Source organism: Penicillium maclennaniae, assembly GCF_028827695.1.
Source record: "Penicillium maclennaniae strain IBT 15551 chromosome Unknown utg000004l:1.0-3007600.0:1.0-3009580.0, whole genome shotgun sequence".
In the NCBI taxonomy this organism is placed as follows: domain Eukaryota; kingdom Fungi; phylum Ascomycota; class Eurotiomycetes; order Eurotiales; family Aspergillaceae; genus Penicillium; species Penicillium maclennaniae.
The window spans coordinates 2651368-2675747 of NW_026623216.1; the positions used below are offsets into that span (position 1 = coordinate 2651368).

A 24380-nucleotide genomic window follows, 5' to 3' on the forward strand; every position below is an offset into this window, starting at 1 on the left:
AAAGTGGTCGTAGCCGAAGTCACCTTGGCGCGTCCGAAAGAAATTTGAAGTAGATGATTTGTGACTTTGTTCCGGTTGAGAGAGGATTGAGTTGCAGCGATAGTTGAACTACTGGGTTCTTCTGCCCTTATTTAGATATTCTGCCAGGGCTCCCTCAGACACTCGGGTTGACCCAACACTTCATAGAGATCAAATTTCTATTCTTTATCAGCCATTTGGGATGCTCGATCTTTCCGAGTTTGGGCTGTAGAAACGGCGTCACCTAAGAGGACATGCTTGCGAGGAACAGGATGGTCTGCAAAACTCTAGCTAGGACCACCGGCTCCTGCTTTGAAAAACATTTTGAGATAATTGAACCAAATAGAATACAATCGACAACGTAGAACCAGGAGAGCTGAATGCTAGAGAGTCCGCTCTAAAGATCACTTTAGGCGTGGGTGGCCAAGGCTGCCCGCAGCTTCTAAGCAAACCACTTCGTGGTCAATCATCAATGGGCCAAGCTTGACTTTCCAAAATATGCAAAGTCTATGAGCTCAGGATTCTGCATAATTGTCGAAGGCCAATAGTCCCGGCGATCTTTCTGATCTTGTCAAGCTCCTGGGAAGGTCTTTACCAGTAGATCATTGCCCAGTCAAATGGCCTTTTAGCTTGCCAAGAAGATGATCCACCAGGAATAAGAGCTTCTGGTTTTGGGTTTATTGAATCACTCCAGATTACTGTGTGGTAATGTAAATATGTGAAATTCTCCAAAGTGAAACTCGGGCGCTTATGCATCCAACAATCTACTATACGTGCCTGCGACATCATGGTTTCGGAACGACATCTATCCGGATTTTGTTGCGATGATAAGCCTGTCAAGTTTGATTTTCCACTTATTCCTTTTCTCAATTCCGATTCGCGGTAATGGTAGATTTCGGACCAGGAATTAGTGAATCTTTCAGGCTGACTTTCTGACCGACGATCACATTGTCTTGGTAATTTCCCTAGACATGCGTACTGTTGCATAGTTTGATGGGCTTGATAAGTGCTTCAATGGAGGATGACTGCTCTACGTGAAACGAATGAAAGGGTAGTTATCAGGCTAGCAAAACCTGTGGAGACTGAAATTGAGCTCTTGCACCTCGCGAGACAGTTCCGGACACCCGGCTCTGTACAATCCCCATATCATATATTAATTTCAGGCCGTTCGATACATAGATTGATAGTGAAAATCCAGTCAATTATCGGAGGGAGATGAGATTTTCAAAGTGATGAGGTATAGAATTGACTGCGCCATGGCAATATCACGTGACATTGAATTGTGGCTTTGGCGGTGAACACCAGCCACAGCCTCGCGACACAAAAAACTCCCGCCGATAATCCACACCCCACGCCAACACTCTCTCGGTGCCCATTCACAACTTCAAAATGGCTCCGACTTCTATCGCCGATCTGGTGGCCGCCCTCCCGGCCGAGGACTCTTGGGGTCCTGCCACCGGAGCTGACAACATGCTCAACGGCGTCCCCTACGCTCCCTTCTCCAAGGGCGACAAGTTGGGCCGCATGGCCGACTGGACTGCCGAGTCCAAGACCGGTGATCGTCAGGGTCGCCAGCAGTACAACCGCAACTTCCGTGGTAAGTCTACAAATCTATGACATTTGCTTGTTTTTCTTTGTGCCCAGAGGTTGGAGGCGCGGTCATTATTGGAACCTGCATTGACACTTTTTTTCCATCTACAGACCAGCAGGTTTATGGTGCCGGTACCTCCAGCCTGTTCACTGTCGCTGCTGCTGAAGACGAGTCCTCTTTCTCCGTTGTCGACAACACCCGTACCTCTGCCAAGCGTACCTTTGGTCGTGGCGGTGGCACCGTTTTCCGTGGTCGTGGTGGCCAGCGTGGTGGCCCCAACCAGCGTGGTGGTGCCCGCGGTGGCTTCCAGCGTGCCGGTGCTGGCCGTGGCAATGATCGCTACTTTGATAACCGTGGTGGCCGTGGTGGTGGTGCCCGCGGTGGTGGCCGCCGTTTCGGATGGAAGGACTGGGACAAGCCCCAGCGCACCCGTGAGCCTTCTATTAACATCCGCCCTGAGTGGCAGATGCTGGAGGAGGTTGACTTCAGCCGCCTGTCCAAGCTGAACCTTGACGCTCCCGAGGGGGAGGACCTCGAAACTTACGGTTTCCTGCACTACTACGATCGCTCCTACGACCGCGCGCCCGTCAAGGGTAACGAGCGCCGTCTCCAGGGCCTTGAGCGCGCCGCCTACAACGTCACTACCTCCCAGGATCCCGTTATTCACGAGTTGGCCGAGAAGAACGAGGCCACCGTCTTCGCTACTGCCGATATCCTCTCCATGCTTATGTGCGCTACCCGTAGTGTCTACTCTTGGGACATTGTCATTGTCCACCAGGGTGACAAGATCTTCCTCGACAAGCGCGCCGGTGCCTCCATTGACCTCGTCACCGTCAACGAGAACGCCTACGACGCCCCTCTCGAAGTTTCCGAGGCTACTGGCAAGCTTGACCAGATCAACACCCCCAGCGCTCTGGCCATGGAGGCCACCTTCATCAACCACAACTTCGCTCTGCAGACCATGATCGAGTCCGATCAGGCTAAGGTCGCCTTCGCGCAGCCCAACCCCTTCTACAACGAGGCCGAGGAGACCGAGCCCCTCGCCTCCAAGGGCTACAAGTACCGCCGCTTCGACCTCTCCCTCGAGCGCGACGAAGAGCCCCTCAAGCTGATCGTCCGTACCGAGGTGGACGCCGTCATGAAGCACCCCACTGGTGGCCCCGACCAGCAGTTGGTCATTAAGGCTCTGAACGAGTTCGACACCAAGGCTCCTGGTTCCGGCGGTGCTCTCGACTGGCGCACCAAGCTCGTCTCCCAGCGTGGTGCCGTCCTCGCCACCGAGATGAAGAACAACTCCAGCAAGCTCGCCCGCTGGACCACCCAGGCCATCCTTGCCCAGGCCGACGGCATGAAGCTCGGCTTCGTGTCCCGTGCCAACCCCCGCTCCGCTGCCGGTCACGTCGTTCTCGGCGTTGCGGGTTACAAGCCCAAGGAGTTCGCTTCCCAGATGAACTTGAACCTCGGCAATGGCTGGGGTATTGTCCGCACCGTTGTGGACCGCATCCGTACCCTCGATTCTGAGGAGCCCGCTGATGCCGTTAAGAAGTACGTTCTCATCAAGGACCCCAACAAGTCTGTCCTGCGTCTGTACCGTGTGCCCGCCACTGCCTTTGAGGAGGATGATGAGGCCGAGATTGAGGAGCAGGAGGAGAAGGAGGAGGAGTCTGATGAGTAGATATCCATGGATCATATGCTTTTTCGTCTGTTAGATTCTTGTGTTCTTTTTTTTCCGGCTGTGCATATGCGCAAAAGTTTGATAAGAGTAACGATCTCCTTATGACTTTACCGTTTCCAAACGTAGTCGGCCTATGAGCGAAGCATTTTTCATCCGACACGCCTCAAGCCCCCATTTTACTATATAGTCTAGGTGACGGTAAAATTATGGGAGACTTTTCAGCATCTGATGGTTGTTCTCTAGTCCTTGTAAACTCGCTCCGATAATAGCTAAACGCTTTTATGGAGAAACTTTCGTTCCTCTTCACTTAATCATCTGCGTACCGCCAAATGTCTTGATATCGGTAGTAGAGTGTGATCAATCGCTCGGAAATACCCGATCATGGCTCTTCGACAGGGTGTTTTGATAAACAACACTAGCTACGGGAAAACAGCTCAGAGACAAAAGCTTAATCAATTGATCAATGGAGACAATATGCCATGTATATCACAGTAATAAAATATGCCAGTGGAAAAATAGCTCTTCCCGATGGAAGTTCAAGAGACGTGGAAACTGGAAAAAAAAAAGAAAAGAAAAAGAAAGCAAATGACAAAGGAAATCAACTCCAGACCCACGCTCAGTCAGGGTCATTTCCGGTATATACATCTCCGATTAAGAGATAATTGAAAAAAGAAAGGGGAAAAGCTCAGGAATAGAAAGGAGGAAAAGTAGAAGGGGCCATGGTGAAAAAAAAAAAATATCCAAGGCAAAGAAAAGGAAAAGAATAAACATATGCAAGGAACCTGATAGCTCGGTGCCAAACCGGAGCGACACCAGGTCACTCCTCAGACCATTTTCATTTAAAGTCATAATCATTCACGCGGCTCACGCGTACATCGAGTCGTCACGGACGCGCGAAACACCTGCGTCAACCTTTGTCCCGACGACGCTGCTCAGACAATCCATGAGCTCGAAGTCTTCGACAACGGCACCGAAGCCGTAGCAACGAACTTTGGTGTTCAGGGTTTCGATGATGATCTTGACATCGTCGCGGCTGAGGGTTGTGTAAAGTTCGTGGTTCTTGAGGCATTGCAGGGCCATGATTGGTGTAATTTGACCGTCTGTCACGAGCTGCCGACTGAGATTCAAGAGCGTGCTTAGGTTGGCGAGTGGTAGGTCGTAGGTCTTGTGAGGGTAAGTTTGTTCGGGGGTTGTGTGTTTAATGTAGCTAGGTGGCGGACATGTTGCCATCAATGCATGGCCTGAAAAAGGCATGTCCTCGTCGTCGGCTTCAGTCACTGAGCGACGGCAGAGATAGTCTGTGTGTTCACGGCATGGTGCTTCCAATCTGCATGGATGATTAGCTGTTGTGCGGCTCCGAGAGGAGGAGATGACGTACGTGAGGATAAAGTCGACCTGGAGCTGAGGGTCGGTTTCAAAAACGCCGCGCATGGCAGATACCGGTGAGCCACCTGCTTGGTATGCGGAGCGATCGAGGGATCCGATGGGGTCAGCCGCGCTGGCGTGGTAGACCTGTGGCGCGAATGCCACGGGTGGCGTCACTTCGGGATGGTCGACGGCATTCATCTTGGGGCTCATGCCCGTTGAGATGGATGTGCCGGGAGTCGTATTCTGCTGACTTGCGGATTGGGCGAAGCCGGCTGTCTGCGATCCGGTGCTACTGGCAGCGATTGGGCTGGTTTGATACCCAACGGGGCGCTCCGACCGACGTTTCTCGAGCTCATCTCCGTATTGGATTCCATGGGCGACCAGGATCTCTTTCAGAATTTCGTTCTCAACATGAGCCGACTGTAGCATGTCTTTTTGTTTCTGAATTGTGACGTTCGCATCGGAGATTTCATGGGTGTAGGCTTCCCGTAACCGCGACACCTCCGTCTCGAGGGATCGCATGTACTGTTCCTTTCGCTCACGATGAGTCCTGCAGATGAGGGGTTAATTGGCGATTTTGAAGGCAACAGCGGTGATTTACCTCTGGGCCTGACGGTTCAATTCTTGCCGACGAGTCAGGGCGGGCTTGCTGTCAGGCTTGGGGCCTCGACGCTTTGGGGTTTGGCCATCTGGAGAGGGAAAGAGTCAATGGGGGCATCGCATGTCGTATGTCGAATCAGCGTACCACGAGTCGTGGTCTTCTTGGGTTGAGCCCCAAAGATCTTGAAGAATTCCGTACCAAAACCTCCCCCTTTTGGAGTGGGAGATTGTTCTATCATGGATCGCACCGGGCCTCCCGTGTAGCGGGACGCGCCGGCGCAGACATGTCAGCCATGAGAAACGAGGATAGACAACGTGAAGTGTAGAGTTTCGGGATATAGGGGATGCCGGAGCATTCTGCAAGGCGCACTTGCGCTGCGAAGATCGAAATTGAGAGACGTACCGGGCAGATATTGCATCTGTTCCATCGGATAAACACCACCAGCCATGAAGGAGCATGTAAAGGCTTTTTACACCTTCAAAAGTCAGATTAATCCGGGGAGGCGTAACCGTTGAAAAAGGGAAGATGTGATGGATCGTGGATCGCGGACGGGAATCCTTCTTGGCACGGACACAACTGGGGGGTTAATCCTTTGATCAAGGATCTAGTTCGCAGGAACTAAAGGAACTAATGAATAATAAACAAAGAATAAGCAATTGCACAACTAGAATTAAAGATGATCGAAGGTAAATCGATTGCTTCGGACATTGCTCCCTAAATCTCCACGATGCAATCACCAGGATCCACGGTGTACTACGTTTCCCATCTCAGCTACACTGGAACCACACTTTGCTTTACTCTGTTCTTCACGGATCAGTGTGTGTATGCTCCCGACTGACGTACACACTCCTCCTTGCCCCCGGAACTTCCTAACTTCCTAACATCCGACTCCATATTCCATACTCCATACTTCAATGGCCTGATGCGCCGAGCCAGGAAATCCACTAGTCGAACTTCATCACCGTGTGACAAATACTCCTCGGCCTAATCTCAGTTCGATCAAGCTATTCCTCTCGTGGGGCAAATGGACATCCTCGTCCATGTCTCCGCCCCCAGCAGCATCAGCGATGATGCACGATACCGAGCCCAGGTGGCCGCCATTCGTGCCATGATGCAGCTCACAGATGAACCTGAAAGTCAAGCCGACCTCCAAGTTGCATCTGCAGCCGTCCCCTGCCTATCTGCCAACCAGTCCGCACTCGAGACGCAGATCTCAGCCAAGGCCCCGACCGAGATGGACTTGAGTCTCGACCATTCCCTCGATAGTATTATCAGCGTCATTCCCGATTCGCAGCCCACTCAGCCACTGCAGAATAGAGATCCGGAGCCACTAGACCCTTTTCTCCAACCTCCGTCCAAACGTCGTCGCCCTGAAGGACAGGGTACTTCTGTCACCCCGACCCCTGCGCCTGCCCTTCCTCGCCTATCATCGAGCCCAAGTCCAGCTGCTATCCCGCCCCCAATCTCTACAGACTCCCGCTCTGAATACACTCTGTTCTCTCAACTGCCTGTAGAAATCCGACCCCCTCCACCCCCCATCTCCACTTCCCCTTTCACCACCCACATCACACCCACTTTGGACATGCTCGTCGACCGATTGAATCCAGCGCGTAGCTACAAACCCCGACGCCAAGTCCGGCCACTCGAAACCCTGGAGCGCGGGTACTGGGCCGTGCAGATCACTATCCGGCCGGACCCGCCTGCAGGCACTGTCGGGGCCAAAGGGGAGCCTTACTGGAATGGGGAATTATTTGCGAGGTTTTGGGGTTTTTTGAACGTGTTTATTGGACAAGAGGGGAGGGCCGGATGGGGGGGTTTGGTGCTTTCTGGAAGGAGTTGAAGATCAAGAATTAGGATTAGGATCAGGACCTGGATTAGAGTGTCGGGATGAGGTAGTAGTGAGGCTGAAGGTTTATGCGTGGGGGGAGGTTGCGATGCATGTTTACTTGCTGCTATTTCTGGCGAGTGAAAGGAGGGTGAAGGGGATGGGCGCAAGGTGGTTGGATTCGAGGGAAGAGGTCGTGATTGAGATGCCATGATTCTGTACGAGTTGTGGAGTTCTGATTAGATTGCATCGTTTGCGCTGGTTGCATGGTTTTGGAGTCGAATGTTTATTTTAATTTTTTAATTTTTTTTGAATCTTTTGGGATAGGTCTTTGAGAGGCCATGCGATATATACCAGGTCCGGGAATGGGAATGCTTGAACACATCCATAGTTGTACACACGATACCCATACAGGCCATAGATCTCGAGATGTCTTGGGAGCATCATATGCACCTTTACCCGGAGACACGTCAATCGTGGATAAAAAATGTCATTCATTTCCCGAGGATGGTCGATGAAGATATTGTACATGCTAAGCGCAGATAAGATCTGGAAGGAAAAGCAACTCAGGGCCAATAAGTACCATCTGGCAGACAAGGGCATGTTTAACCCTTCACAGATCCACGAATGAAGAGAACATGAAACCAATATGAAAATGAGAAACAGGGCGCAACAAACCCAATCCATCCTTGCCGTTGCGCCACCCACGCCAATTGAGAACAGTGCTGGAAAAGTTTTATGGGCTGGTGATAAAGATAAATGCGATGTCAATCAGTAATTCAGCTCGCCGCTGCCGGAACCAGTGACTGCGTCGAGGTCTTCGTAACTTTTGAGGCTGCGACCCTGCACAGCTTCACGTGGGGGGCATGGCCTGCGCACCACCGCCGGCATCCATCGCGTCGGGGAAGGGCTTTGGCACAGCCATGTTTGCAGCAGGGTGTCCGGGCGGGATGACCACGCCAGAAGGAGGAGGCGACCGCCGCCGTACATGTTGCCCCCGCGAACAGGGCTCAGTCGGCCGCTGCTGTTGAAGCGCTGACGGTCATACGGACCGGATCGGTTGTTGTGACGGTGTCCACCGCGGCGCATGGCTCCGGGCTGGTGCAGACGACCGTCGCCCATGCCGTTGTTGCCCCAAGGGCCCGGGGCGCCTGGAAGGCCAGGCATTCCAGGACCAGGGAACCCGGGCATGCCACCGGGGTATGATGGCATGTTTGAGAGGCTGAATCCACGCGGGGTACCACCTTGGCCTTGACCACCAGCAATGGGGAAGTGTCCGTTGCTGTTGGCATCAGATCGCGATGGGGCAATGCGCGCAGGGTCTAGAACGTAGGTATTCACAAGCTCAAGCTGTTGAAGGGCATTAGTGTCTGATGGTTTAGGGAAAGGCAGAAGACAACTCACATCACGCTGAATACTTGCCAGCCACTCCGCATGACGTTTCTCGATATGCTTGCGCCAGAAGGTCTCGGCCTTGAAGAGTTTGGCGCACTCAGGCACCTTGCAGCGATACCGTGAATCATCCTCCTGCTTTACGTACTTGGCCAGCTCGTCTTCCAAAGCCTGCTCCACCGGCTTACCGCCCAATTTGCACAAGTCAACGTTCTCGGGCTCTAAGATTTGAAGCAATTTGTCCTCAAATGTCTTCACCCAGTTGAAAGCACGCTGCAGCTGTTGTTCGGACTTCGAGAGCCGTTGTGGGCGCTTCTCTTGGACAGGTGATCCCCGTTCCTCTCCGTCCTCGCTAGGCTCCTTTTGCTTGCATGGGAACGACTCGCCCAGGGCACTAGCCCTGGCGACCTCCTTAGCCTGGTTGGAAAGACCAGAACGGGGCCGGCGAAGATGACCACCCGGGCACTTACGGCCCAGCTCGTGAACCGAGTCACATTCAAAGACGCAGAAGAAGCAGAAATTGTAGACTCGGCGGAGGTACTCCACCATCAGGTCGAGCTTCTTCTTAATCGCAAGAAGCTCCTCGTCATCCACTTCGTCTTCTTCCTGTACTTCTTTCTCTTCGCCCTCTTCCATCTCGCCTTCATCGAGGTCCGCTTCATCGTAGTCATTCTTCTGCTTCTTGGCGCTGACTGGGCCAGTCACAGGAGGTTGCAGCCAACCCTTTCCGCGCAGATCCTCAATCCGTTCCTCAATTTTAGAGACGCCATCCGCATGTTCACCCATCTCGCTGTCCAATTTCTGAATGAGGCGTTTAGCTAGCTCGAGATCACGTTCAATTCGCTCTGGAGAAGAGAACAAATCCCAGAGGGCCTTTTTGCGTGGTTGCGAAGGAGGCACATGAACACCCACATGGCAGACGAAGTCGCCGTGCACAGCATCGTGGATGGTCTTGTCATTGACAGCTTCAAGGGCTCGCTCGGCTGTATTGACATTCGTGCCATTGTGGTGGTTGTCTGTATCCTGGCCTTCTTCTTCGCGGCCATCTCCACGGTCGACAGGATTATCTGTCTCGGTTGAAGGGTGCAGCATGATCCAACCCATACGGTGGAACTTTTTGGTGGGATTGGGGTCGCTCAGACTGAGCCATTTGAAGCCACCATCGCTCTCTCCGAGATGCTCCTTGCAGAACTCCTCAATCTTCTCTCGGCTCACATTGGGTGCTAAGGTCTTGATCAACAGAGCAGGCTGCGATAACGCATCATCACGGAGCTCTCCACCACGGACAGGAAGTAAGTCCAGAACACTGAGTGTCTCGGCGACTGCGGTAGTCTCGCCTTCTTCTTTCTCGACCACACCGCCAGCTCCATCACTCTCGCTCTTGTAGATTCCCTCAAGGGTGAAATCATCGAACAGTCCTCCGCCCAGGTCACGTTCCCATTGTTCATATGCGCCTCGGCGGAAATTCATAATACGAGTGCGTAGAGGATCACGCACTTCCGCAACGTAGCGCTCTTTGAACCACTCCTCATTCCGATGTTGCTGCACAAATTGGCGAGACAGTTTAATCTGAAGGTCCACCTTGTACGTGTCGTAGGCAGCCTGGATTTGTGCTCGTTGTCGCTCTTTGTCTTCACGCGCTTCACGCTCTCCCTTGATTCGATCTGACCGGCCACGGCCTTGCTTGACACGCTCCTTCTCCTCATTTATTTGCTGTTCACTTCTCCACCATTCGCCAAACCAAGTGAAGCCGACCTGGAAATCAAGGCTGAGAGGGTTCGGAAGCTGATTCATCGGCATTGGGCGCTTTCCGCTATCTTGACCGGGGACATAGCGGTCAATATTGGCAACTGTCGGGGATGGGGCACGTCGACGGTCCTCGCGCTCCCGAGCAGCATGGTCGCGAGAACTGTTGTAGAAGTCTTCACGCGGGCGACGGTCTGAGGGTTCGTAGCGATCGATCATGGGGGAGCGGGAACGGCCGCGGCCGCGGCGACGGTCCTGGGAAGCTGATGTCCAGTCAGCAATGAGATTCTCTTGTGTGACGTTTCCTTTGGATCTAATGGATAGCATACCTGGTGAGCGACGCCGGTAGTTTTCACCGGGAGCCCTCCCTGAGAATGATTCTCCATCCCGCTTGGGGCCGGAATATTCGTCCCCCGCGTATGAATCCATAGTGATCCGGCACTTCCGATGTTTTTCAAATCACAGCAATGCTGCCAAGAGGTCTACAGCGAGGGCCTCAGAGAGGAAGCTTGTGAGTTTGAGTAAAGTGTGGAGCTGTCCGGTGCTCTCAAGCACGTTATCGCAGGTCGCGCAGGAAGCTAAGAGTTCGGCATCGTCAATATAGGATCAAGAAGCTTTGCGGAGCGAGAAAGCGATAGATGAGGTAGAGGCAAGTCACGGAAGACAGAAGAGACAAGGTGATTGGGGGTGAAAAAAAGAACAGAAAGAAGCGGCGATCGAGCCTGTGGCCCCGGAGCTTTGGCGCACCCTCATTACCGCGGGTACGCGGTGAGTGGTGCGGAGAAAGAGAGGTATGAACAAACCGGCCAAGGCCAGCGTCACGCAAGAGATTCAAAAAGAGCCGCTATAAATTCGGGACAGCGCAAAGGCACACCGTCACGGGCTCGAAGGATGAAAAAGAAGACGAAGCCGGGCAGACCGCATGGAATGTCCAGATAGGGGTGAGCTGATAGCGAGAATGGGGAGCAAAGGAAGCAGGAAAGGCAGAAATAATAAAGATCCAGAAGAAAAAAGGGTCAGCCACCTACAAGAAACCCTCAAGATGGTGATTGGAATCGATGACCAGGAGCAGCTCAGCCCGGCGCGAATGAAGACGAACGTGAGACGAGGCGATGCTGGAGAGAGCTGGAGGTGCGCTAGCCTGATCTGGTTAGCCGGTGCCGGCTCCCTTCTCGGTCACGGGACCTTCTCGGAAGGAACACGGTTGAGATGGGGGAAATAGCTTACTCGGTCTTTGGAGGAGACGTTCAGTTTTGCTCAAGACAAATATCAATAATCGAGGAAAGACATTGTTAATAGACGTCCAGAGGGGAGACAAAAGGGGAGGCAGAGTGCCAATGGTGGGGTTTGAGTCGCAAATGCCGGCCGACTACACGGTATGAAACTGTCTTGGGCAATAACCCAAATCACCGGCAACTAAGGGCCTAGCCCGGTCTGACAACTGATCTCAGTTCCTTTGTGGCTGATGGGTTTGGAGCGTCTGGTTACCCGCATGAGATGCCCGGTATTTCCTTTCACGGTGCGCTAACTAGGCGTATGCGATGGACCAAAAGTATAATTTCTGAGCTGGAAATGACAGAAGCTCCAAGAAACTCCAAATCTTGAATGAAGCCTGATGAGGAGCTTTGACTCAGCGTCCTTGCCATTGAGCTGGTGCGTCTGAGGTGCAGCAAAGGCAAACCTCATGCGTAGGATGCTTTGTTCAATCCCGTAACAGAAGTAGCCGATAGCCATGCTGACAATAGACTGCACATATCTAGCCCTATCCAGAGATCTAATTCAAGGACTTCCGCTTTAAATGACTTGTCAAAGGAGATGTGAGTTCCACATGGCGAGTACTTAGCTCCCCGACACATGCGCTCTTTGCAATCAATAAGAAGTGTACGGTGATCTCTATACTTGTTCTTACCAATAGTACCTAATTCTGATCCAGTCTGTTTCAGATTGGTCTTATTAAACGCTTCAGTAGCCCCGAGACAACGGGTCCAAAAAATTGGACATTGCGGTGTCGACAGCGCTCCCATGCTTGATATATACACGATGAGTAGCTCTGATGGTGACAGTTTCATATTTCAAATTCGTTCCATTTTAGATAGGCTTCAATTTTGTTAGCTGATGTAAAATCAGCCCCATTTCACAACTAAGCAACTAAGCAACTCACATAGATCCAGAATCCCCACAGAGCAGGTGGCCCGTGCGATAACCATACCACACCACCTGCACCTTCCCCTCTCAACTCTCCAATGTCTGACCTTCTCAGCTCGCGCTGGGCGCCCAGCGCGAGCGAGTCCTACAGCCACTCCAGAACCACTCACTTCGCCGCCCACGCTCCGAAAACCGTATCCGCTCCAATCCCTCCCCAACCCGCCACAATGGCGGCGATAAACGAAAACCAACCCCAACCACAACTACAAACACTCTCCTCCCTCCCTCGGAAGAACTCAATCGCTTCATGAAAATCGTCGCCCGCCTCCGCTGGAAACTTCCCTTTCTAGCAGAAGGCTACCGTCTCGCAACCCTTGACACAGACACCAACATGACCTCAGAATCCCAATCCGAAATCATGTTCAAGATCGATTTCCACGAATACTACGCCCTTCTCGAGCGCGCAATTGTTCATTTGCTGGGCGTCTTCAACATCACCGTTTCCTCTCGCGCGCGCGGTTTCACATCCGGATCTGTACACCGATACCATGCAAACGTGCTGCATGCCCTTGAGCAAGAGACGTCGCCGTTAACGCCGATTCTGGGATCCGGGAGGGTCTACGCGTTGTTAAGGAAGGCGAAGGAGTTGAGGAATAGGTGGAAGACCGCGGATATGACGGTGGAAGAGAGGGAGAATGATCCTTGGGAGAGGAAGGAGGTGGTGCCGTTGAAGGAATTTGATTTTGAGGATATTCTTTCAGGAATTTTTGCGGGATTGGAGGAGGCTTATGTTAGAGCAAGAGAGCATGTCGAACTTTGTAGGAGGCCTGGGGAAGGGGTCAATGAGGAAGGGGCCGAGGAGGATTGGACGTTCATGGTTGAGGCTATGGATTGGGAAGCTGTCTAGGAAGAGGAGATGGTAATCTCGTCATTGTTCTGTTTTGGTTTGCTTTTCGCATGGATGGAGTTTGAACCTGATTTTGTAGATAGTAATGGGTCTGCGGCTGGACTCATGCATATAGCTTGTCGCATTTCAAGATTTACGATACTCTCATTGCGCTATCTCGCGGGGCTGCTTCTTGGTGTAGGTTCATGGGAGTCGGATCTGCACCCTACAGAAGTCGAGGCGACCTAGACATCTCGAAGACCATGCGCAACGCACTAGACTAAATTTAAGTATAAAGAACAGCACCCTTAGTCGGTCACAAAAATCGCGATATAACATCTCATTCGTGGTATAGGCAGTGACAAATTGTATTCATATCCATAAAGCTCGAAAAAAAACCCGCCTGTCCCAGCACAACCAATGTGATAAGTGATCCATGATCCGTGATCAGTTTTTCCAGTGATGGAGACCGTCTCTAATTCCTAACCCCGGAACCCATAAACGCACCACAAAAACACCACATAGAACACTATGAATCATGACCGTTGAGAGGGGAATAACCAAAACGAAAGCGGAGAAGACGAGGGGCGTAGTAGAAACAGACGCAAAGCCGAGTGTCTCGGCGCTGTACTGTCGATATCGATATACACAAAATGATGCAGGCCTCGCGGACTGGACGGGCTTGGCGGATCTGGACGTGGTCTCTTGGCTGAACCCGTAAATTGAACATACCAAACCGTGGGGTAAAGTAGGACATGAGGAGTAGTGAACCATTTCCAACTCATCCGGAACCGGACCATAGGAGAAATACTTCGAAACGCAAAACGAATCAGAGAGAAAAAGCATATCGTCCCAGCAGAAGCTATAAACAGGCACCTGGGGTAAAGGTAGTGGTTCAAGAGTCAAGTAGACAAAATAAGAAGGTAAAGGGGGGATCCGTACATATCGCTCGCTAGTGAAAAAAAAAAGAAAAGAAAACCACCAAAACAGCATCCATCCATAAAGCCGTGACAAACAAAAGAGAAAAGGAACATATGAAAGGACACCACCAACTTGGAGTCATGCTCTAATGGTGTAAGGACCGACGAGTTCAACCATCCTCATCAGAGGGCTCAGCGGATTCTTGCTCGCTCCCATCGGCACTCGCACTAGTCTTGGTCTTTTTCGAGTTGAGGTGGCTGTCGTTGACCTCGCTTGACTTGCGCTTTTGGCCAGAGCCGTTCTCGAGTTTGCCAATGTCGCCGATATCCTCGCCGTCAGCAGCCTTCTTTTCCATCGCGGCGACTTCATCTGCGGTCAGGAAGCGGCCACCTGGGCCACGGGGTCGTCGCATGGCGTGGTTGTGTCGCGACTCATGCAGGTATGGCTTGCGGCCCTTGGAAGTCAGACGCAGTTGCTCCTCGAGTTTCTGTCGGGCAACCCGACGCTTCAGGATTCGGTGGAATTGTTTGGCGTTGACGTAGAGAGGAGATTCCTCCTGGTTGGTGCTGGCCACCATTTCGGGGGAAGAGTGATTAGGCTGGACTGGCGCGGCGGCCATAGGAGCTGCGATGGCGGGTCGGCCGACATGGCTCATCACTGGCTGAGCACTCTGCACACCGGGACTTCCAACGTGGCTCATGCGGCGTTGGCCAGGCATCTGGACCTGTGAGCCCATGGGAGGCATCTGCCCGGACATTTGAGGCGGGGATCGAGCGTTGCGATCTTGCTTCATCTGCACACCGGCCATGCGCGGCGAACCTCGCGGTCCCTGGGCCATCTGGCCAGCCATGGAATCCTGATGGAGCGGGTAGAACTGTCCCGATGCGGCAGCGGTGGCCATCGCGGCTGCCTGGGTTGGAGAAATTCCGTACCCCTGGGGCATGGCGACGGGAGCACCGTAACCCTGGGGGGAAATTCATCTGTTGGTGAACGGCTCCAGGCGCATTCTGTGATTGCTGGTAGTGCTGTTGCGATGCGACGATCGGGGAGGTTTGGTGACCGGGATGTGTCTGTTGCATGGAGGGCTGGGCATTGTTGGGTGAGGCCATGGACCCGACGGGAGCACCAGGGTTTGGGGGACCACCTTGGTAAGGACCAGGCATATGTGAATGTGAAGGAGCGTGAGGATGTTGGCCATGAGGCTGTTGATACTGCGGAGGAAACTCCATGATGGATGCTGACGACGGGATTATTCCGTCACACAGCGACGCGGTAAGGTGTATTGATCAAACCCAAGCCAATCAGCAATGGAGAAGCTTCAACGCAGTGGATTAGAGCGAGTCGTAAGTGAGAGAGAGGATCGAGGTGGACTGCCGAGATATGTTTGGCAGAGGATTCAATCGCAGGTGCAGATAGGCAACACCTTGGTGGGGCGATGATTCGATAGACTGTGATCATATCGTCAGAAAAGCGCAGGACGAGGCGGTCACTGGGTTTGGGGTGGGGGTGAGGGGTGACTGCTATGGGGCGTGAATGGGACTCGGCGCATACCTTAAATCACTGCAGGGCTAGGATGGATTCACGTTAAAGATCCGACCTGTAAAAGGAATCTCGAACGCCCCGGAGGGTTTGGCTCTTTAGTGCAAATCGGTCTATGCCACTCGGGTGTAACGTGGTTGGGCTGTGATGCAGCAGGACCGGGGTTGCCGCACGACTAGAGATGCGATGCGTTGGCAACAAGCCAGGGCGTTGATGATGATGATGCCACCCCCGGATGAATCTACTTGGGGCACGATTTCAGGCACAGGCAACGGAGGTTACTGCTCTGATTGCCGGACTAGCGGGACTGTGCGCCTCGGATGTCAGAGTGCGCCTTGTCAGAGTCCACGAATTAGGACTGTGAGGCATCAGTATATTCTTCTAAGTGACCGTCACCATGCGCTTGCCATAGAGGGGCTGATCGCATGAAGGGAGGGCCCCTTTGATACCCAAGCGGGTTAGGCCGGGCAAGGCGGGGAGATGCGCAATGTATGCGTTGGCAGATTGGGGGAGGGGGGAAGCGCAGCTGTAGTAACATACCTTGTCAATCGCCCGTGTCTGCAGAAGCAGGACAGAATTTCGATATGAGGCGAAAGCGAATCAGGGTTCGTGAACGTCTATATGTCATGGGTTAGAGATGCGACTATTCGGTAATGATGTCAAGGACGCGTGCAGGGCTGGAACGCCAAACAGAAGCAGAAACGGAGACAACAACACAGGGTCGCGCGCGCATGAAACCAATACCAGAGCCAATGACCATCCAGGTAGGCCGAGGATCAAACACAGCGCAGCCGCTTTGCATGGCCTAGGGACAGTGGGCAAGTGAACGATGAATGAGTGGCTAGGGCGCGTTGTTTTGCCACGGGCGGGCACTAGAAGCGCGCGCAACGTAGGATTGGAGGGAAGGGAAGGGAAGGGGGGGGAGGGGGAAAGTATGAATTGCGATTACCGTAGAAGGAATGGGATAGGATCAAAGCCCGTGGATAATAGCCTAGCTTCCAATCCTAGGACCGAACAAGGGATCAAAGCAAGATGACTGGAGAGGGGAAGAGGGGAAGGCCGAGAGGAGTTCTGTGCGGCAACTCCAGTGGACCAGTGGTCCGGGCAGACCCGAGATCAAACGCGTTGTTTACTCGGGAAAGGAATGTAGGCAGAGGGGAGATGGCAACTGGTAGATGGACGGAAGAGGGTCATAGGGTAATAAGATAGTCAAATAGTAGGACAAAAGGGTAGTAGGATAAGTGTAGATGAAATCGCAAATCAAATCACCAAAGTGAAGCAGAGATAACAGCAGAGACCGAAGACAGATGTATATCAGTCCATACCTTTGTATATAGCTAGATAGATCACGAAGATGATTGGGGCCAGGGCCAGAGCAGTGGGCGAATAGGCGGTTTTAAAGAAGTAAGGGAGCCAGTTCTGTGCGATGGTTGGAGGGCAGAAGAGCTGGAGTGGCGGGCAACCAACGAGAACGGGCAGAGAGAGAAAAGGCGAAAGGGGGAGATGGGGCATTTTGTACCGCTTCCAGCTGAATGACTGGCCGACGCGTTGCCGCCCGTCGTATCATGGCGTATCAGAGCTGGGTGGGCCCGAGGGGCCACCGTATCTTTGGGCTTTCCAGTACTATAGCGATCCACTTCTTATGCAGATTCACCGTTACAGTACCGTCACGTATTGACAGAATCCGGGCATCCCGGTAGTCATGTGCAAGCGGTGAGCCTTCACAGTGACTCGAGCCTTTGTCTGGAGTGGGAAGCGCTTTATCATCCGAATCGACCTGGGTACTTCTATGTGCTCGGCTCTCGCTAGGCACCTAAGATAGCCTCTTCCACTGCCTTTGTGCAGTTCATACTTCCCTTTTCACACATCCTAGTCCCCCACCTCGGCCCTTTCTCCGCTTCGGGCAATTGTTCTCCATCTCAGGTCCCATCCCACGCTGGGATCCATGCTGCCGACTTCCCAGATCCCGTCCTAAGCCGATGTCCATTGTGATTACCGTAGCTTGAGCGTGATAGATTGTGATCATAATAAATCATGATGAATGAGGCGGCAATCCGTCAGCCCAATTTCGCTCCCTGTCAGACGGGTGCTATCCCTGTCCCGGCAGGTATGACGCAAGTCCCGTGATAATGAGTTCTCGGGCGGGATTTTTGAGTCCGATGTCTGATGTCCCCCCATCTGGCGGTCACTCATCTGGTCACCGATGTGGCTGGGCTCCAAATAGCGGAAGCCGCCGTTTCTGCCCGAGATGACTCCGCTCTTGATCTTGGACTGTACGCTGTAGGGCCGTACGCTGTAAGCTGTAGCGCACAAGAAGCAGATACTGGCAGCTACTGATATGATAGCATGAAGATCATAACAACAGGCGTACTGAAGTCATGAATCGAATCTCCACGTGCACGCCCTGGACCATCAACTCTACGTGGGAGATGGGCCATTCAGGTTGACGCGTTGGATGGGTCCGATCCCCGGACCCCACGTGTAGAAGCTTGACCGCTTCGGGACTTGTTACGAGTTGACCGATAATTTCAGGTGTAGCCCTGCGAGGTGGAGAGGACCGTTGAAATGCAACTGACGATCATCGGCCTGAAGTTGATGTTATCTTCTATTCCTCAAGATCGACATGGTCAATGCGAACACTTCAAAAATTGACAGCGATGCGACTCCGGAGCTGGTGGTGATGAATATATATCAGCAGCGGTAAAGAACGCCCAAGTGAACCCTGGTCAGCGTAGCGAGGCCTAAAAACATTGCATTTTCAACGATCCTTGTTCTTCAATTATCAACCTCCATTAGGAAAAATAAATAGATGCGATGTGAACAGAATTGGGATGTATATCCGGGTAGATCTAGACCTGGCACATGCCAGCGGGCTAGACCGATGCTTCCAATATTCATAGACAGGGGATGCTCGGACTGTTCCATTGTCCAGTCTGCGAGATTGATAAAGGGATTATCACAACACATCAATACTTGTGTACAATCTTCATATCTCCACATCACGACACTCCAGGCACTTGGGGACTAAGAAATCCGCTTATTCAGCAAGGGGTCCCGCGCCCCAAGCAGGTGGCTTTTCCACATGAACAGCTTCAACAACTGCATTTGGTCCTTGATGTCTTGAGCCTCCCTCTCTCCATCCAAGTCGACTTCGTTCCCCGACGCCCTAATCACCGCGCTGTTGGAACCCGTCCCCCCCTGTCGACCCACCCCACACTCCCGGCGCACTCAAAGATTTCGGTACATGACGTCTTTGTTGACACACCTCGTTCCCCGGCTCCCTTGGATCCTGTGCCAGACGATCTCGTAACAAAACCACTGCCACCCGGTGCCCGTGTTTTTGCGACTTCGCCCCAAGCCGCGCTCCTCGCGGAGTCCGCGCATCGGTGCATCCCTGTCACCGCTTGTGTTACCCCTGCAATTCAAAACCTCGAGAAGCCGAATCGTGACCGTCCCTGGTGTATGGAGTAGAGAACAAGATGGCTCCAGGCGGCGGAGGAAACATCAAGGTCGTGGTGCGATGCCGACCGTTCAACAGTAGAGGTGAGTTGGACAAATAGACGAGTACGAAATGGCTACTAACTGGTTATCCTGTGAGTCTTCAGAGATCGACCGCGGCGCAAAATGTATCGTGCAGATGAAAGGTTCCCAAACGATTCTGAGTGCACCGCCCGGTGCAGAAGCGTCAATGTCGCGGAAAGGCACAAAGGGTGAAACCGGACCGAAAACCTTTGCCTTCGATCGCTCTTACTGGTCTTTTGATAAGAGCGCCGAGAACTATGCAGGCCAGGACAATCTCTTCGATGATCTGGGTTCCCCTCTCTTGGACAATGCCTTTGGTGGATATAACAATTGTATCTTTGCGTACGGTCAGACTGGTTCAGGCAAGTCATACTCTATGATGGGATACGGAAAAGAGTACGGTGTCATCCCGCGGATTTGTCAGTCCATGTTCGAGCGTATCACCGCCATCCAACAAGACAAGAACCTCAATTGCACAGTCGAAGTGTCCTACCTCGAAATTTACAATGAACGCGTTCGCGACCTGCTCAATCCGTCAAATAAGGGTAATCTGAAAGTCCGTGAGCACCCGTCAACCGGTCCCTATGTCGAGGATCTGGCAAAGCTAGTGGTTCGTTCCTTCGATGAGATTGATCATCTAATGGACGAGGGAAACAAGGCAAGAACGGTGGCTGCAACCAACATGAACGAAACATCCAGTCGTTCCCACGCCGTTTTCACTTTGACCCTCACTCAAAAGCGCCACGATGCAGAGACTTCCATGGATACCGAGAAGGTTTCGAAGATCAGTTTGGTCGATCTGGCAGGTTCAGAAAGAGCCAATTCTACCGGTGCTACCGGTGCCCGTTTAAAGGAAGGCGCCGAGATTAACCGCTCGCTTTCAACCCTTGGTCGTGTCATCGCTGCGCTGGCCGATGTCTCGGCGGGCAAGAGCGCCGCTGGAAAGAAGAAGGCTGCAAACATGGTTCCATACCGTGATTCCGTACTTACATGGTTGCTGAAAGACTCACTAGGAGGTAACTCCATGACTTCTATGATTGCTGCCATTTCTCCTGCAGATATCAACTTCGACGAAACTTTGAGTACTCTTCGTTATGCCGACTCCGCCAAACGTATCAAGAACCACGCCGTTGTCAACGAAGACCCGAATGCTCGCATGATCCGCGAGCTCAAGGAAGAGCTGGCACAGTTACGCTCGAAGCTTGGAGGTGGCGTGGCAGGAGGTGCTGCAGGTGCGGCCGGCGGTATGCCTGCAGAGGAATATTACCCACCCGATACACCACTGGAGCAGCAGATGGTCTCGATCGCACAGGCGGACGGAACCATTACCAAAGTCAGCAAAGCCGAGATTGTGGAGCAACTCAACCAAAGTGAGAAGCTTTACAAAGATCTCAATCAAACATGGGAGGAGAAGCTGCAAAATACGGAGCTCATTCATAAAGAGCGTGAAGCAGCCCTGGAAGAACTTGGCATCAACATCGAAAAGGGATTCATCGGATTGAGCACTCCGAAGAAGATGCCTCACTTGGTCAACCTTAGTGATGACCCCCTGCTGGCAGAGTGTTTAGTCTACAACATCAAACCCGGCACTACTACCGTGGGACATATGGATCAAGGCAACAATGTTGAGATCCGACTTAACGGTTCCAAAATCCTTGAAAAACACTGCACATTCGAGAGCGTGGATAACATTGTCACGCTTGTTCCTACTGAAGGCGCTGCAGTAATGGTCAACGGCATGCGAATTGAGAAGCCCACACGACTGAAGAGCGGTTTTCGTATCATCCTGGGAGATTTTCATATCTTCCGATTCAACCACCCCCAAGAAGCTCGCGCCGAACGAGTGGAGCAGAGTCTGTTACGACACTCTGTGACGACCAGCCAACTTGGTTCCCCTGCACCGAACAAGTCTCATGACCGTAATCTCAGTAAGACTGGATCAGATATCGATGGCGATTCAAGCAGTGCAGATTCTCCAATGCCGGCACGGGGCCGCGAATCAGATTGGTTCCTTGCTCGAAGGGAAGCTGCTAGTGCCATGCTAGGTCCAGATCATATCTCTAACATGCCCGATGATGAGCTTGACACTCTGTTTGAAGATGTGCAAAAGGCTCGAGCAGTACGCCGTGGTCTTCCAGAGAATGAAGAGGATTCGGATTCACTCAACTCGTTCCCAGTGCGGGACAAATACATGTCCAATGGAACCATCGACAATTTCTCTCTTGACACAGCGATTACGATGCCCGGAACACCGCGACAGAATGATGAGTACGATGGGACCAATGAAGTTTCTCTCAAATCAGTACGGCAGGATATGCAGCGACAGCTGGATCGTCAAAAGGAAGCTTTCCAGGACAAACTAAAAAATGCAGAAGCTGCTTCCAACCCTGACTCGGCCGAAATCCAAACCGAGAAACAGCGCATGGAAAATGCGCTCCGCTCTGCCAAGGAGGAATTTGAGGAGCAGTTGAGGCAACAAAAGGAGGACTTTGAGACCCAAATGCGTGATATGGGCCAGCCGATCCCCCAGATCTACGAGAATGGCTTCGCGAAGCTGAGCGAGCGCGAGCTGGAGGTTGCAAAATCTGTATACACGCATTGGTCTCAGCGGAACTACGTCCGCATGGCTGAGAAGATTCTGCAGCATGCATCCCTTCTGAAGGAGGCACAGGTCATGAGCCAAATCATGGATAAGAATGTCGCGTTCCAATTTGCCATTGTGGACCACGGTCATAATATGGCTTCATCCTACGACCTTGTGCTGAATGGGATTTCGGGGGATGAGGACGTCGTGCTTGAAGAGGCTAAGAAGCCTTGCGTCGCGATTAGGGTCATCGATTACAAGCAATCTGTGATTCATCTATGGTCGATCGAGAAACTCCAGCGTCGTGTTCAATCCATGCGCCAGCTACACCAGTATATAGATCGTCCTGACTATATTCAACATTTCAAATTGGAGAATCCCTTCTCGGAGCCTTGCTCTCCGCAGTATTCTCTGATTGGAGATGCAGACATTCCATTGACCGCCGTTTTTGAGACACGGGTGCAGGACTTTGCCGTCGAAATTACCTCCCCTTACACACAGAGTGTGGTTGGAATCATCCGCTTGTCTCTCGAGCCGTCTTCTGCACAGGCACCCTCTTCAACTCTGAAGTTCAATGTCGTCATGCGGGACATGGTCGGGTTCGCCGAGTGGGAAGGATCCGATGTCCACGCGCAGCTTTTCGTCCCCGGTATATCCGAGGAAGGAGGTGCAACCACAACGCAGATGATCAACGGCTTCGAAGAAAGCCCGGTTCGATTTGAAAGCGTGCACAGCATGAGCCTTCCACTTTCCAGTCCGCGAACGGCTGCGTTGAAGGTCTGCGTCTATGCTCGAGTGACATCCGTACACCTGGACAAGCTTCTGAGCTGGGATGACATGCGCGACTCGGCGGAGATCACGTCCCAGAAACGCACTGCGCCCAGAATTGCAGAGTCCGAGTTCTATTCTGAGGAACGACACGACGTTTTTGCTCGTGTTCAGATATTGGAGCTTGCCGAGTCGGGTGAATATACTCCAGTTGAGGTTGTTCAGAGCAGTCCCCTTGATGCGGGCACTTATCAGCTGCATCAAGGTCTGCAGCGTCGGGTTTCGATCAATCTTACGTACAGTTCGACTGAAAGCCTTCCATGGGATGAAATTACCAATGCTCGCGTTGGTTCCGTTCGACTCCTTGACCCGTGGGGCAAGATTCCAGACCAAGATCTCCAAACTCCGGATGTTCCCCTCAAATTTTCGCAAGAGCCAATGGTCAAAGATAACGCGGATGGAACCTCGAACGTTACAATAGTGGGACAATGGGATTCCAGTCTGCACGGCTCTCTTCTTCTCGACAGGGTCACCGCAGACAAATACCGAGTCCAAGTAACGGTTCGATGGGATCTCAAGTCTTCTCGTCTTCAGACTCCTGTCGTGTTTGAAGTTGATCAGACCCTCCAGATTCTGGGCCGCACCTATGTCCGCCAGCAGTCCATGTTTAAGCAGCTCTGGAGCTCAACCAGAGTCGTGCACTCGACAACGCGAATGTACTCTTTGGTCATTCGTCCGATCTCGGCAAAACGCGCCGCTGATCTCTGGCGGATGAACACTCAGAACGATTATGTCAAAGGCGAAGAATTGCTAACGGCTTGGGCTCCTCGTAAAGTGTCGCTGGTTCGAGATTATATTGCAGCCCGCAAACGCCGATATCGCGTGGCCGAGTTGCATGCCGCTCGTGGAGCCCTCAGCGCAGGCAGCCTGATGGCATCACCCATGAAGTTAATGCGCAATCAAGATCTCAACGAGCGCAAATCCAAACTTCTCCAGAAGTATGTTGACCTTTGGTCTACCAAAAAGGACCCAATCGAGGTGATCCTGGTCCGAAGCAACACCGATCCCCCAACGGATGGCGCAGCCAAAAACAAGGCCAACGGCACCGGCGCTTCAGACAAGACGTTGCTGAAGCCTCGCTTCGTGGCTACCATCCAAACCCTGCCCAAGAATCCGTCTGTCCTGAAGACAGGGTACGTCCTCACCCCGGACGACACCAACAGCATCTGGGTCCGCCGATTCGTGGAGCTTCGCCGACCGTATCTGCACATCTACAATCCTGAAGGAGACGAGATCAACGCCATCAACCTGCGCAATGCTCGCGTAGACCACGCTCCAGACTTTGCTCGCCTACTTGACGGCTCCGGCGCCGGAAACGATCGCTCGATCTCCGCTAGGGGTAGACCAAATATTTTTGCCGTCTACGGAACCCAGAACACATATCTCTTCGCGACGCGTACCGAGGCCCAGAAAGTGGAATGGATTCTCAAAATCGACGAGAGCTACTTCAGCAGCGCTAGTGCCAGCGCTGCGGCTAGTGGCGACGAGAGGTCTTGGTAATGGCGCCTTCATGTATTTGACGATCTACGGGGTCCGGAGTCATTTCCTTTTGTACTTTTTCTCCCCCTTTACTGTTTCGATGTTGAGATACCCCTTGAATAGATCAACTTGCCCTAGCGCTCTCCCTCTCATGTACATAAAATTTGATATTTTTGGGACCTAGGGTCGACGGGCTTTCTCTCGTCTTAATACTTTGCAAAATATACACATACTAAAATGACATACCACATGGGCAGATA

General features: G+C 52.5%; 7 protein-coding genes across 7 annotated transcripts; 4 read left to right on the forward strand and 3 right to left on the reverse strand.

Moving 5' to 3' along the window:
- Positions 1–1407: 1407 nt before the first annotated feature.
- N7477_005132 (eukaryotic translation initiation factor 3 subunit D) lies at positions 1408–3284 on the forward strand (the record flags this gene model as incomplete). Its single annotated transcript, XM_056966795.1, has 2 exons — positions 1408–1615; positions 1720–3284. 2 exons carry the CDS (start codon positions 1408–1410, stop codon positions 3282–3284), a joined length of 1773 nt encoding a protein of 590 aa, XP_056823576.1.
- An 864-nt stretch (positions 3285–4148) lies between these two features.
- flbB lies at positions 4149–5491 on the reverse strand (the record flags this gene model as incomplete). Its single annotated transcript, XM_056966796.1, has 4 exons — positions 4149–4611; positions 4663–5202; positions 5254–5341; positions 5398–5491. 4 exons carry the CDS (start codon positions 5489–5491, stop codon positions 4149–4151), a joined length of 1185 nt encoding a protein of 394 aa, XP_056823577.1.
- Positions 5492–5980: 489 nt separating this feature from the next.
- Positions 5981–7093, forward strand: N7477_005134 (uncharacterized protein; the record flags this gene model as incomplete). The annotated part of the gene is made up of 2 exons (XM_056966797.1): positions 5981–6071; positions 6258–7093. The coding sequence occupies 2 exons, from the start codon at positions 5981–5983 to the stop codon at positions 7091–7093; spliced, it is 927 nt and encodes a 308-aa protein (XP_056823578.1).
- A 756-nt stretch (positions 7094–7849) lies between these two features.
- Positions 7850–10645, reverse strand: N7477_005135 (putative arsenite resistance protein Ars2; the record flags this gene model as incomplete). The annotated part of the gene is made up of 1 exon (XM_056966798.1): positions 7850–10645. One exon carries the CDS (start codon positions 10643–10645, stop codon positions 7850–7852), a length of 2796 nt encoding a protein of 931 aa, XP_056823579.1.
- Positions 10646–11258: 613 nt separating this feature from the next.
- On the forward strand, positions 11259–13268 carry N7477_005136 (uncharacterized protein; the record flags this gene model as incomplete). Its single annotated transcript, XM_056966799.1, has 2 exons — positions 11259–11315; positions 12477–13268. 2 exons carry the CDS (start codon positions 11259–11261, stop codon positions 13266–13268), a joined length of 849 nt encoding a protein of 282 aa, XP_056823580.1.
- A 1069-nt stretch (positions 13269–14337) lies between these two features.
- hapB (CCAAT-binding transcription factor subunit HAPB) lies at positions 14338–15397 on the reverse strand (the record flags this gene model as incomplete). Its single annotated transcript, XM_056966800.1, has 2 exons — positions 14338–15132; positions 15161–15397. The coding sequence occupies 2 exons, from the start codon at positions 15395–15397 to the stop codon at positions 14338–14340; spliced, it is 1032 nt and encodes a 343-aa protein (XP_056823581.1).
- A 3789-nt stretch (positions 15398–19186) lies between these two features.
- N7477_005138 (kinesin-3 motor protein uncA) lies at positions 19187–24141 on the forward strand (the record flags this gene model as incomplete). Its single annotated transcript, XM_056966801.1, has 2 exons — positions 19187–19250; positions 19313–24141. The coding sequence occupies 2 exons, from the start codon at positions 19187–19189 to the stop codon at positions 24139–24141; spliced, it is 4893 nt and encodes a 1630-aa protein (XP_056823582.1).
- Between the last annotated feature and the right edge of the window lie 239 nt (positions 24142–24380).